The sequence below is a fragment of the Diospyros lotus genome, chromosome 6, assembly GCF_014633365.1.
Source record: "Diospyros lotus cultivar Yz01 chromosome 6, ASM1463336v1, whole genome shotgun sequence".
Taxonomy (NCBI): Eukaryota; Viridiplantae; Streptophyta; class Magnoliopsida; order Ericales; family Ebenaceae; genus Diospyros; species Diospyros lotus.
Genome location: NC_068343.1, coordinates 878,679 through 893,863, shown reverse-complemented (window position 1 = coordinate 893,863; position 15,185 = coordinate 878,679). Strand labels below are relative to the sequence as shown.

Sequence of the window (15,185 nt, the reverse complement as noted above, 5' to 3'; positions counted from 1 at the left end):
TGAAGCATAAAACTAAAGCCTTGCAATATGTACGCACATATGATCCATATTTATTCACATATACACCTCATAATGCAAAAAGAGATGGTCATGTAGTCTGTACATTAACAATTACCCATACATGTATTTATAGTCATATTGATGCCTGCATGATCAAGCCATGACAATTGTCATGAATGCACAACAATCATGTGACTAAAAATTATGAACCACAGACCAATATTGTTTAAAACTGGTAAATTTCGGTTGGTTTGTTCTATCATCTATGAATGTTATTTTCAAGTTTCATGAGCAATTCTGTATTTATCTCTTACGAATTGGTGGTGTTTCCGTCACATGAAACAAGAGTTTAACAAAATGGAGGCTTACGATCCTACTAAGAAAATTATAGGTAATTAAACATATGCATCACTCTAGTAACGAAATCAAATAGCCCTACTGAGCTTTTTCTTTTTTATCAAGAAAAGAGACAAATGTATATGATGTGTATATCAGTATATGAGCATGGATGCAAGCATGCTCGTGCAAATGATAATGTACAAGATTGGAATGATGGGGAGATAACGTACAAGTTGTTATGGAGATCCTTTTTATGTATTATACACTGGAAGAGCATGTCAGATTAAATGATGTAGCTTTGAAATGTGGATGGAAATGATGTGGATTTTGGAAATCAAGGGTAAAGATGAGTGGATAATAGATGGGTGTATGGATTGATGAGACCTCCATGCACGTTAAAGCTAGAGCAACACCCTAAAGGAGGGGGTGATTAACGGTGTTTTAGGTCAATTGGGTCATGAGTATGCAGGGGATGTGATTTTCAACGTTCACCTAAAAATTGTTGAGATTTTACAATACGCGCGCACGCACGCACACACTTATAATATCATATCATAATATTTTGCATTAAAATTGTATATAAATAGCATTTTTCATCAAGTAATACTCCTGGGCTAAATTTATATTTTTGACGATGTACTTTCACTTTTTTTTATATAATCATTAGAATTTTTTATTATTTTGATTACATTTTTAGACCTGTATTTTTTAGTCAATTTAACTCCTATACTTTGATATTTGTTTTGTATGACAATTCGATCTTTTTATTATTTTAATCATACCCTTACATCTGCATTTTCGAGCCTTCTATACTTTGACGTAAATATAGTGTAATACGTATTTTATCATTTCATTTTATTTTTTTTCTTTTTACACATAAAAATATAAGAATTAAATTAACTCAAGAATACAAGTTCATAAATATAATTAAAATAACCAAAAATTCGAGTTATTACACCAAAAAAAGATCAAACTACAAAGGTTAAATTGACTTGAAAATCAAATTCATGAATATAATCAAAATAACGAAAAGTTTGAATGTTCACACGAAAAAAATACAAAAATATAAGAGCAAAAATATGAATTTGGCCAAATATTCATAAAAATCCAAAACATTGATATGACATATTACTGTGATTATGCACATACACAACAGCCCATATGGCAACTCCCACCATCAAGCTTGGTGAGAATATGCCTTAGCCCATAAGGACATGCACATCTTCCTCTCCCTTGCTCCAAACCCATTGTATTATAATAATATCCTGATCCTGAACGTGTAAGATGAGAGCCCACATCAAAAGATGCCAATTTTCAGGAATGGATAAGCCTATTCAAATATATATATTTTTTTTATTAAAAACTTGTAATGAAATAATTCAGAAATAATGGGTATGAATGAGCAAGTAAACATTAAAAAACAAACTGGAAAGGAAGTAGTTATTGGAGGAAGCAAATAAGAGAATAGATGACTTTTCTTATGATGTTTATGCTTTGTGAATGAGAATCACAGTATTTTCGTAGGAACTTTTCAGCACAAGTACCAAACCTTAAATGGAGCAGAGCTGAGCTGAGAGTTCATTCATTGAATTTGGCGGAGGCATAATGTTTTGATTTTCTACAAAGCAGTGCTATGTTGACTAATATCTTAAGGCTCCCGTCAACTTCCCAGTTTATAGAGAAAGGGAAGGTTTTGAATTGAACGAGGCCAGAATGGATACGTTTTTTCATGAAAACCGTAGTACCCAACGAGGACTGTGAAGACTGCACGTGGTTGCACGTGCTGGCCACTTGAATTGAAACAGAAAACATACGGAAAAGCAAAGGTAAAAGATGTTTGTATCCAATGGATACTGTAATTTGTAAGAAACATGGAGCGCATCTCGCAGGTTGGGATCTGTCATAGTTGAATAACACCATCGGAAGAATAGAATTAGTATCTCAAGTGGGAGGCTTATAGAATAAACAGAAGAAAGCAACAGAAAAGGTGTAGTAGTTTAAGAAGCTTATAGAATAAACAGAAGAAAGCAACAGAAAAGGTATAATAGTTTAAGAAGCTAAAGCTAATCACTAGGTCCTAAGGCTGACTCTAACAAACATTAGTAATCGAAGAAGAGACGTTGAAGAGGCAATGGCATGAGTGGGAGACTAAATTGGGGCTCCAACCATTAGATCCGGCAGCAGCGACGGTGATGAGCAGAATCAGCAATGGCAGCATCTCCTTTGGCGAGAAGCAAATCGAGCATTGGACACTAGTTTGTGATTTTGGGATATTTTTTATTTATTTTTATATTAGATAAGTGATATTGTGTATTTATGTATTTGGTTATTGATTTGTATATTTGATTATTTTTTGTATATTTAATTATTAATTTTGTATAGCGGTGTGCAAACCAAAAATCACTGGCCGAAATAACCGAACCAAACGACTAACAGCAACTAATTAAACTAACTAACACCTAAATTTTGATAACCGAACTAAATCAAACCGAAAACTAAACTAACCCACAAAATAACCGAAGAAAGCGAACATTAGTTTTGCCTTATTGTTGTCGCCAGCCACTTAATCGGCTGGTGATTCCAATGATTAGAACCAATCATCAAATTCCCCCAACCACGATGATTTATATATCCAAAAATGAGTTTGATCTAATAGATGATTTTTTGTAAATCTAAAAATTAATTTTATGATAAAAAAACTCAAAACAAGTGTCTAAAAAAACGTCACCAGCCACTATCCACGATAGATTCTGACTATCGAAATTAACCATCAATTTCGCTTTGGCTCAGTGACCCACGTACCCAAAAATCAAAAGTATATAATGGTTGAATTTTAGTATATCTAGGTTTTAATGTAAAATAAAAGTTACCAGAAAACTTAATGAATGGGCCATCGGCATCGACAAGCGAGCACAGCGATGCAAATCAGAGGGAGAAAGAGATGTTGGGTTGGCGTCGACATTGGTGTTGAAGGAAGACGAAGGGCCAAGTGAATCAAAGATGAAGATGAAAGGCCAACCTTTCAACTTCGACCCATCACTCAACCAATTAGCCTTTCGTTTTTGTCTTTAGTCGATAAGCCTAGAGGCGAGGGATGGTGGTGGTGACAGGGGGGCAAAGGTGGTGAGGGGGTTGGACGTCAGAGAAAAAGATAGAAGGGCGGGCAAAACTCAAAATGAGAGACTGAATAGGTAACATCGGCTCGACGCTTCCCTGTCTGTTGTTTTCCTTTTATAATGCACTCAAAACGACGTCATTTTGCATATTGATCGGTTTGGTTAGTTTAGTTAAACCAACAACAAAAACCAAATCAATAACCAAAATTTCTACAAAAACTAACTGAACTGCTAACCGACTACTAAAAAACTAAACCGAACTTGTGCTCATTCCTAATTTTATATATGTTTGTATTTAATCGTTTTGTGTATTTAATTATTGATTATATATATATCTTATTATCTTGTGTATGCATGTATTTGATTATTTTGTGTATTGTGCATTTTATTATTTTATGTATTTAATTATTTATTTTATAAGATAAAATAAATAGAATTAAAATTTATTAATAAATAAATAAAATAAAAAAGGAGAATGTGGAGTGTTATTGGAACAAATACAATTTTTGAGATAAAATTAAAATAGGAAGTTAATTATTTATAATATAATAGTAATAGTAATAAGAAAGAGGATGGAGATTGTTGTTGAAGTCAGCAGCCCCCCCCCCCCCCCCCCCCCCCCCAAAAAAAAAAAAAAAAGAAGTACCAAGTTTTCCTAATCTAGTGAGGAACTTTAATAAATGAGCCAAAAAAAAGTTGCAGGAAGTTTAAGCTAAAATTGAGACAGGCATCAATCCTAACCCAACCCCATGATGACCTCTCTAGGGCTAAATTGGTAACAAAATATAAATTGTTGGGAGGAAGAAAATATAGTTAAAAATAGCCACACACACACACACACAAAAAAAAAGAAAGTTCAAGAAACATTCACATTATGGAAGCTGATGATCGGCTTCACCAAACGTACAGGTAAGAGATTAAAAGGTACAATATATCACAACATTATATTTTTGTTTCATGATCATAAAGCATACTTGAAACAGGCAAGTGCTTTGTGCACCGGCACTGCCCCTTTATGTAGTTGTAAGACATCAACAAGCTTATTAGCATACACGGTAAACAAATTTCAAGCATTCAATTATGCATCTTGCCTGTACCAATTTCAATTGGCTTGCTGCATTTTGTCCACGCTGTTTCTCATAAGTGATATAACCTGGGCCGGTTCAGAAGCTCCAAACACTGAACTTCCTGCAACAATGCAATTTGCTCCTGCAGAAGCGGCTGCATCAATGGTTGAAGGCCCCAAGCCACCATCCACCTGCATAACAGAATCAAGCATGGCCAATCTTTAATACACTGACATATATACGGATAGGGATAGCTGAAGAGCTAGTATTCATGTAGTGGAGCTTAACTAGAGTGGTGTGAATATGAAAGAAGTAGTAAGGCGGGAGGTAGAACTTCAACACAAGAACGATAATATATTCGGCCTTTATCCCACCATGTGAGGTTGGCTACATGAATTCTAGACTTCCATATATTTTTGTCTTTTGTTATATCCCCATTTAGGCTCATACACTTCATATCAAACTTTAATGTCTCTCCCAAAATTTTCTTAGATATACCTCTACCTTTTTTTTGGACTAATTGTTTCATTTCATCAACTCTCTTTATAAGAACATCTCTTGGTCTTCTTTTCATATAACCAAACAATCTTAGTCTAATCTCTCTCATCTTCTTCTCGATTGGCATTACTCCTACCTTATTACGAATAACCTCATTTCTAATTTTATCTTTTCTTGTATGGCCGCATATCCATCTTAGCATCCTTATCTCCGCTACGCTCATTTTTTGCTCATGTTAGTATTTGACTGCCCAACATTCTGAGCCATACAATAAAACTGGTCTTATAATTATCCTATAGAATTTTCCTTTCAGTTTTAATAGGATTTTACCATCACATAACATCCCCGATGCATTTCTCCCTTTTAGACAACCTGCCTTAATTCTATGCGTGACATCCTTGTAAATTTCTCCATCTTTTTGAATCACTGATACCAAATATCGAAAATGGTCTTTTCTTTGTATGATTTGGTCTTCCAATTTTATTATAACATCCTCCACTCTTGAATTCTTACAAAATTTACATTCCATATACTTTATTTTCCTTCTACTTAATTTAAATCCCTTAGATTCTAAATTGTTTATCCACAACTCAAGCTTACTGTTCACTCCCTCTTTTGTTTCATCCGCCAACATTATGTCATCTGCAAATAGCATACGCCATGGCATCTCTGTCTGAATGTGTTTAGTGAGTTCATCCATTACTAAAACAAATAAATATGGACTTAGTGCAAAACCTTGATGCAATCCCATTGTAATTTTAAAAGATTTAGTATCCCCTCCACATGTTCTGACCCTTTGTCTCTACATCGTGATACATGTCCTTAAGGGCTTATATATAAGCTATTCGAACTCATTTTTTCTCTAAAACCCTCCATAATACTTTTCTAGAGACCCATCATAAGGCTTTTCTAGATCTATAAACACCATATACAGGTCCTTATGATGATTTCGATACATTTCCATTAGGCGGCCTAGTAGATATATAGCTTCCATTGTTGACCTACCAGGCATGAAACCAAACTGATTTTTCGAGACGTCTGTTTTGTTTTTAAGTCTCTGCTCTATTACTCTTTTCCAGAGTTTTATGATATGGCTTATTAACTTAATTTCTCTGTAATTTTCACAATTTTGAACATCTTATTTGTTCTTGTATATAGAAACCAAAGTACTATTCTTCCACTCATCTAGCATCTTTTTTTATTTAAGGATCACGTTAAATAATTTAGTTAGCTAGGAGATGTCCTTTTCTCCCATACATTTCCATGCTTCTATTGATATATTATCCAATTTCACCGCCTTATGATTTTTTATCTTTTTAATGCTTACCTTATTTCTTTTGAACTTATGTGTCGATAAAATGTATAGCTCACGTTCCCTTCGGAGTTACTAAGATGTCCCAACCTAACTCTTATATCCCTACCATCATTGAATAATTTTGTGAAATACTCATTCCATCTTTTCTTAATCGCTCCTTCATTCACTAATACATTTTGATTTTTATCTTTTATGCATTTCACTTGGTTTAAATCCCTTATTTTTCTTTCTCTTACTTTAACTAATTTATATATATATATATATATATATCCCTTTCTCCATCTTTTGTATCAAGTCGTTTATATAGATGCTCATATATCCTAATTTTTTAGATTTTCTCCATTGGCAACTTTATGGAATTAAGTGACACCATAAATGTCGAGTTTTTACTATCTAGGACTGAAGTTTGTCATAAGAAATAATGTCAAACATCCTTTTTAGTATTAACCAAGTACATGAAATTAGGATACATGCAATCCATCAACCCTAGATCGGCAACACTGGTTAACAAAAATAAAGAAATAAAGAAAAGACAACTGAGAACTAAATTGTAGATATTACACTTGCTCCTCCATCTTTTTTACTTCTTCTTCTTCTTTTTTTTTTTTTTTGTTCTTTTAACTCAGATATTAAGGGCCTGTCGTTTTCATAAAACATTTTCTAATTTCTCAATTCCAATTTTCTATTGAATGGTTGAATCTCCAACAAGAAAATAGAAAACTCAATTCTCTAATTTTTCAACTTTGCACTATGAATGTTTGATGTTTTTCAAATTTTCTAGAAATGAATGCTGTTGCTTTTCAAAACATAAAATGTTACAGCATATTTAGCTATAAAATTGAAGTTGAAAATTAGAAAATGTTTTTCACAACTGAACGAGGGTCAAGTAATTTGTTCATACGACCTACAAATACATCTAACAGAGGCCAAATAGACTTACCTCTATATCTAGTGAAGGGTATTTGTTTCTTAGTGACCGTACCTGAGATCAAAACGATCGGTTATGGGAATTATGGAGAAAAACAAATAAACATGAAGTGAAAGAAGAAGCTAGCACCTTATCCATCATTTCTGGCATGAACTTCTGACCTCCAAATCCAGGTTCCACAGTCATAACAAGAACCATTTCCACACGATTTTCACCGTCAAGCTGTAAGTAGGAGAGAAGAGACAATTACTACACCATGCAATCTTTGATTGGTTAGCATCACAGCTTCCCTTAGAAGGGGAGTTCCAGAAATAAGATCTAAACACTTGAAAGACCAAGAAATAGATCAACTGCTTACCAGTGGGTAAACTTCTTCAACAGGTGTTCCAGGTTTTAAAGCCACAGCAGGTGTCATGCCCTTTGATTTAATCTGCTGGATAAGTTCTTCCCAATTTTCTGTGTACAGTACCATATGACTTTTCCATGGCCAAAAGACTTGCAAGAGAAAAAAATCAAAGGCAAAAGCAACCAGAAGTAGAAAGATGCATTCACATTCAACTACAACAATAATCACAAAATCTTAATTCTACTGGATGGGGCCGGCTATATGAATTTTACATCTCCAACCATCTCAACCCATGGCCATATCCTCTGTGAGAACATTCTTTCATCTCATAAGCGCTTCAATAAGTGTCATTCCAACTTTATTACTCATAATCTCATTTCTTATTTTCTCTTCTTTTGTATGGCCACACATTCACTGTAACATTTTCATTTTATCTATGCTCATATTTTGCACATATTAATGCTTAATTGCCCAACATTCTAAGCCATAAACAAAGGCACTTTTGTCTTGAGTTTAGTATTCATTCATGCATTCATTTCATCTACCAAGAAATGTCATTTCATGCATTCTTTCATTACATACACTAAGGCACTTCTGTCTGGATGTGTGCAGTTAATTCATCCATTACTAAGAAAAAGAGATAAGGGTTTAATGCAAACCATTTGTAATTAAAAAAACTTTAGCATCCCCTCCACATATTCTTAACACATGTTTTTGCTCTATGACATATTCTTTAATAACTTATCACTTACATAACATAACATTTTATATTCTCACTCTACAACCCATTACAAGATTACTAGGATTCCATTCTAATTCTAATAATCAACGGATTCTTTAAAATTCAATTACCAAATTCGCTATTGTTGACCACTTTCTATGAATGAGTAAATTTCAAAAAATTCTATATAAAATAATTAATAATGAAAACAACATCGCAGCTCACCTTTGGCTACCTCAATATGAAATGTAAAACCAGAAGCACCGGCTTTTCCTAGAGGTTCCACATAGTCTAGAGGATTTGTGACCATAAGGTGACAATCCAAATATGCCCTGAGAAGAGCCCCCCAAAAAAACCCCTATTTGAGCCAAAGAGGTGCAAACATCCATGAAGTAAAGATTTACAATTGAAAGCAGAATGGGAGTTAGATGTTACTCTGTGTGCTTCCTAAGACTTTGAATGACAGGAGCGCCAATAGTAAGATTGGGGACAAAGTGTCTGAAATAGAAACCAAACATTAGTTCAGCAATACACTTGTTATACATCTGATTATCAGAAATATAGGGGCAAGCATATTGTCGGTTTTGAGCTGATAGTCCAACCTACCCATCCTGCGATGAACCAAGACAATAAGCTGGTAAGAATTTCTAGAAAACAATCTCCCCAAGTGGGAAGTTATCCTCAAAAAAGAGAAAGAAAGAAGAAAGAAAAGCACTAAGACAGCTGCAAAATCACGACAAGATAAATCAAAGAAGCAAGAACATGAATGACATGCTGAGAAACATTGCTAATACGATAGCCATAAACACTGGCTGCTAAGGTGCACCACGATGCTTGATGATAACTAGGACAAGTTCTAATGCAATCTGCATGAACAAAAACATTAACAACACTAGGAGGACTTGAGCAAGGGCAACAGTACAAAATGGTTCATATCCAATGGGGGCGTGAAATGTGGGAGTCTTGATAGGGAATCATAATTCTGAAGCAGGCTGGACAACATCGGGACCATCAATGTAGGACTTCACCAGAATAAATATTTTAGGAGTTAGGACATCAATTTGTCTTGATTCCAAGACTCCCGGTTTTGATTTACCTTGTCCATTTCTATAGCTCTGTTTTGGCACTTTGCTAGTTTGTGACTTACTAGCACATTGATAACGTTAGGACACCATTATAAATTCTTAGGTGTTCAGTTCTGTTCTGCCCAAACGAGTCCAGTATAACTGAAAGGCGTTTGTTCGCTAATTCTTCCAACAACCCTTTCGGATACTCTTTCAAATCAACTACTCTTGATGTCTTTGAACAGGTATTCTGTGTCAATTTGATGATCAAATAGGAGCCTTATTTCCCTATTACTACCACCAAGGTGAACAACAAACTGCCGATCACCCTAGCAACAGATTAACACAGAATCCAGCAAGGGTTCATAGATACCTCCTGATTTAGAGATCCAACGCTTAATTCATTATTTGGACTCTTCTACTGGCGCGGACAAATGAGCAAACAAAAACAACATGAAGTAAACTGATAAATTGTTGTAAGGAGAAGGTACCATGATGTCCATGTGGAGCCAATCGGCGCCGCACTGAAGTATGCGAGCCGCCTCAGACGCCAGGTTCGCGAAGTCCGATGAGAGCACCGACGGTGCGATCTTCGCCTTCGGCATCTTTTCAGCGTCTCTCTTTCGGGGAATTTTGCGGAGCTGTCGGACGGAGGGGAGATGAAGCTGTCAGATCCTGCGTCTTCTCTTCTAGTGTCTTCCGCTTCGGCCGCCGGGGAAAGGAGAGAGATTGCTTCGGTGCAATCTGGCAACGACGTCGTCCCGGCTATTCACGTGATTCGGCTCCAATTTTATTTTATTTTTATTCCATCGGGCCGATCCGAACCTGTACCAGTTTGAAAAAATTGAAGCCTATTTCTGACGAAAAATTAACACAATAATTTAATAATTAAAACTGATTGAGGGTTTTAGGGTCAATTGATATTTTCTTCCGGTTCTTTTTCATTCTGAAGTAATTCAATCAATTCTCGAGGTTGAGTTTATTTGAACCAACTCTCATTGCAAGAAAAAAAAATGCAAAGTTTAGTCTTTAATAGATTTTCAAATATTCCAGTTATTAAGTTAATATATGCTAAGAAATTATATAATAGTTATACAATAAATGTCATATTTAAATACTAAAAATCGCATTGAATGAATTAAAAAGTCAATATAAAATATGATGAGATTATATATATAATTAAATTTGATCATCTAAATAGGTCAGGTGAGCCAATTATAAACGTAAGTTTAGGTTTGAGCATCTTTAATACTTGTTTGGATTGTCTCGAACAAGACTTTCATATCACAATACTATATTCTCTTTGTTATATTTTTTTAATATTAATTAAAAAAATTATCAAAAAAACACATTGATTAAAATTACATGTATATGTTTTTTAAAGAAATTAGAAAAAGAACAATCACCCACAAAATTGCCGTACATTTGAAAGACGAGTCAGAGAGGCAATTCCAAGGGACTCCTAGTCCTTGTTTATAACTAGATTGCAATTTTGTTTGTTTTTACATGGCATTTTTTAGTATTACACATCTCTTGGTATTATACCAATGTCTTTTTATTATTACACTATCTCTTGTCAAAACTTAAAAAACAATCATCAAATTATTTGTAAATGATGATGTAATAGTTACTCGAGGTTAAGCTTGGACTTGACACATGGGTTAGAAGTGTCAGGACACTTTCAAGACTATCCTTTTATGCTAAAGTTAATAAAAAATAATCAACAAGAAAGAAAGTAAAATAAGAGTATGAGAGTGATAATATTATTCAAAAGAGATCTATATAAGACATAAGAGATGTGATATTGAAACTCCAAAGCTGAACTGTGTGAAATAAACTGTATTTGTAGGCCATAATAACTTTTATTTATAGCCTCAAGAGTGAAGAGTTTTATTTATAGGACTTGTCTTTTAATTAAATTCAATGCATCCTCTTAGCATAGGGTTTTATCTTCTAATTCAATCGGACCTCTTGATATATGGGGTTTCCTCCTAATAGAATGATATAGATAACTATTATTTTATGAAAATTCAACTTCATTTTAAAATAAAATTTATTAAAAATATCTCATAATATAATTATTTACTAATATGAATTACTGTTGAAAATTACAATACAATAGAGTAGTAACATACTCAAACAATTATTCCCAAATGACTTAATCACAGCAATAACAATCCAATTGTTGCAAAGCCAGCAAACAACAGCAACAGCAATATGTAAACAACCAGCAACAAGATATAACACAAACTTAATCGCAGGAAGGATGGAGAACAGAACGCAAACCCTGTTATCGACGTCCACAACTGAAATGAGAATAAAGGAAGACCGAGGCACGCAAAAGGCGCTGACCTGAAGACAGTGACGCCCTGCTCCAGTCACTAGCAGGCTCCGGTGATTGCCAACGAGATATAACAGTCTACTCCGAACGGACGGCGACCTCGACCGATCGGATCTGGCAGAACTCGAGGGACTTGCTCTCTATGCAAAAAGACGCTTAGGGAAGGAGAATACTTTGGGCTTCGATAATGAAAGAGCGAGGTGCGACCAGCCTTTTATAGGCTGAGTCGAGACACCGAAGAGATTCCGCATTAAAGACAGGCTTCAATGCTTGTCGCTTGGGGAAGACGAAGCAGCAACCAGACATAAAGAGGAGACGTCGCTTCGGAAACCATCTGCTTCTAGAAGAAGCAAAATAAATAAAAAAAAATATATTTATTATTTTCTTTATATAAAAAATATATCTTTATGACCCGACCCGGACAGATGGCGACTGCGCGCGCATGGGCCAAGGGGTTCGCCCGCTCACAAAATCTGGGTGCTCCTTAGCACCCAAACTCAAGTGTGAGGGAGAAGTATAAATACTCACTCTCACCACTTTACACAACCAATGTGGGACAACCACCCATACACACTTACACTCACACACTAGGAAAAACAACAATTACATTCTCATTTAAATTACTAACTAAACCTAACTAGAATTACGAGGTGAACTAAAATATTTTTTAAGTGATCTAAATTTATGGATATCTTCAAAAGTTTTGCATATCGTGAGATTGTGAGTTCAATTTTATCTTTTTATGAGAGTGTACAATCAATTGTATCCCGAGTTTTAACTTACTATAAATTTGTTCGTTTATTTAAAATTGTGGAGCAGACAAATTATAAATTTTTTTAAAAAAATGAGATAGGTACAAATTAAAAACTAATTGTGTTTGTTGATTTTTTTTGTGTTTTTCACATTATAAAAAAAAATTATGAATATCATAACTTGATATTACTGTCTTTGTGTGATTTTTCATCGTTCATACCCTCAATTTTAACAAAAAAGGTAAATTGTAGATAAATATTTTATTTCATTACGTAAAATAAAGAATCAAACTCATGATATATTAATATAAATTTTAATTTATTATAATCTAATCACTTAATTTATGCATGAGACATGAATATCAATAACTTAGAATATACTCAAGCGGTACTGTAACAGCGAGCTAATACGAGGGAGGGGAGGCGTCAATTGAGAGGTGGAGACGGTGGACTGTCGGGCGTGCCAGCCAGCCAGCCAGCGCGCTCCACGTTGAGGTTTGAGCAACCGGACAAGACAACCTCCCAAATCCCTTTCATCTACATCATTGTTCAAACATTTGACACCCTGTTTGTATTTGGCCACACTTTCGGTATATCCATCTATATTTTGCGACTGCTTGGAACGGTACGTGTTGCTCAATGTGATGGGCTACACGCACCTTTCTCTGCATTGTTATTTGAAGGCTGATATCATATCCTTGTCTTACCTCGATATCACCAAAGATGGCGAGCACATTGGCCCACTAATATGGATGAAAACAAGTTTGATTACTGGACCAAATTTAAAGATGCCATTCCATTATCTTTATACCCACATGTAAGCGTCCTTTCACACCTCAATAGGCTTCATCGTCTACTTCTTTCTACACTTCTAAGTTCTATCTACATGGCATTTTACAAAAATATAAAAAAAATAGATGTTAAAATGCAGAAATATAGAATAAAACCAAGTTAGAACACTTATCTTGATGATTCCATGAGAGTAGTGATTGATTCAATATTAAGGTTTAGTATAAATCACTAATAGAAATACATCCTTAATCATAATCATATTTATTATAAGTTTTTGTTTCAATCTGTAAAGAATGGACCCATTGACGGGAGAGTTTTTTTGTGCCCTGATTCTTGTTTCCATTATCACCCTTGCATGACCATATATATATATATATATAGTTGCCCAACAGTTACACTTTATTATTCAAAATGGTACAACTGTTATATCTAATATTATATATATAATATTTTTAACAAAATGGATCTAGGTCCGGGTCAACCAGTCCCGATCCAAATACCAACATTAGAGATCTACAGGCATATTTAGTTTTTAAAATATTTTCTAAAATTAAATGGTGGCTTACCCTCTAAATCTTAGATTTTGGGATTTGTGTTAAAGAAAGTAAAACAAACATTTATTCATATGTGAAATTATATGTACACAGATAATGTTATTTTTTATTATCATCAAAGAACATTAGATCCAAACATGTGTTTAAAAAATTTTATTACTAAAATGAGATAGCCGTTTTTTTTAGTTATACATTATAAAAAATATTATTTGGATACTTAGATATTGTAGTTTTAGTAATATTTATACTTAGATATTATATTTTTTGTAATATTTATACATTAATGTTGTGGACCTAGCCTTAAAATAAGTCCAAGAGAAAAAAACCCAAAAAGGGAGGATGAAAACCTTTTTGATAGGGTAGTGTAGGTGAGATCCTCTTGGAGGGTACTCATCAAATCTCAAATGTACCGTATTCAAATGGTCTTCTAGATTATGGTTCATAGAATCATAGGTCAACTCATCTCCAAAATCTTTAATTAGAAATTCAGAACAAATAAACTAGAAAGACACAAATGTTCCTCTACCTATCAATCTTAGCATCTATAATTAGGGAGTCATCATTTCAATTGAAGTACACAGTTACTTGGATACTTTTTTTATTTTTTGGCTGAACTAATTTAAGTATTAGAGGGTCTGCGCGAGAGACACTGCGTGCCCCATGATTGTCTTTTATTTTACAAATCTTCTTAAATTAAAGTCTCAAAATAAATATTTTTTCATAACTATAAATTTATTATTATATTTCGACAACAACAAATACATTATATTATGTAATATAATATAAATATATGATATAAAAATATATAAATATCACTAAAAATATTAAAATTAAGTATGTAAATAACATTTTAATATATACTATTACAATAGTTTTTGCCAATTTGGTGAAAATGAGGACTTGAGCCAAAAGTAACTTTTTCTTAAAAGAAAAGAAGAAAACCTTTCTAAGGAAAGGCAACAGGACCAAACATGACATTTCGCGCCTGAACTTTTACAGATTGCCTTATTGACGGTAGCCCAATAATAATGAATGAACAATTGTATATGTGACACCCATGTGAAGGCAACGTGCCTGTAGCTTTAAGGCGGGGCACACGGCCACCGGAGGCCAAGGGCCAAAACTTTCTCCCCCGGAAAAGCTGGCTTTCTCGGCAACCAAACAAACCGCCGACTTTCAGCAGCCACTTGCCAATCCCACACCCACATGGTAGCTGGTCCTAACTTTTTTTTTTTACAAAATATCAAATAAATTATTATAATTTAAGACTAGATTAAATTAATTATAGTACTTTTAAAATGCATAAATTATAATTGTGTGGATTACGTTTGTGACATGAGATTATTTTAAAT

At 34.1% G+C, this 15,185-nt stretch overlaps 1 protein-coding gene across 2 annotated transcripts; it reads right to left on the bottom strand.

Annotated features, from left to right (window-relative positions):
• Positions 1 to 4,305: 4,305 nt before the first annotated feature.
• Positions 4,306 to 10,168, bottom strand: LOC127804740 (ribulose-phosphate 3-epimerase, cytoplasmic isoform-like). 2 transcript variants are annotated; one of them, XM_052341710.1, is made up of 8 exons: positions 9,886 to 10,166; positions 8,937 to 8,941; positions 8,766 to 8,828; positions 8,556 to 8,662; positions 7,622 to 7,719; positions 7,393 to 7,485; positions 7,276 to 7,317; positions 4,306 to 4,713 (listed from the first exon to the last, which is right to left on the bottom strand). In XM_052341710.1, exons 1-8 carry the CDS (start codon positions 9,997 to 9,999, stop codon positions 4,558 to 4,560), a joined length of 678 nt encoding a protein of 225 aa, XP_052197670.1. In that variant the 5' UTR covers positions 10,000 to 10,166; the 3' UTR covers positions 4,306 to 4,557. The 2 variants fall into 2 exon arrangements, with proteins under 2 accessions (XP_052197670.1, XP_052197669.1); XM_052341709.1 differs by lacking the exon at positions 7,276 to 7,317 and having other exon boundaries at positions 8,766 to 8,941; positions 9,886 to 10,168.
• Between the last annotated feature and the right edge of the window lie 5,017 nt (positions 10,169 to 15,185).

Bases quoted from the DNA above. Each gene is read 5' to 3' on its own strand.
- LOC127804740 (XM_052341710.1), bottom strand. From the start codon at position 9,999: ATGCCGAAGGCGAAGATCGCACCGTCGGTGCTCTCATCGGACTTCGCG. The intron at 7,720-8,555 runs GTGAGCTGCGAT...TACTGTACACAG, and splicing joins TCATATTGAGGTAGCCAAAG to AAAATTGGGAAGAACTTATC. The intron at 7,486-7,621 runs GTAAGCAGTTGA...TCCTACTTACAG, and splicing joins TTGAAGAAGTTTACCCACTG to CTTGACGGTGAAAATCGTGT.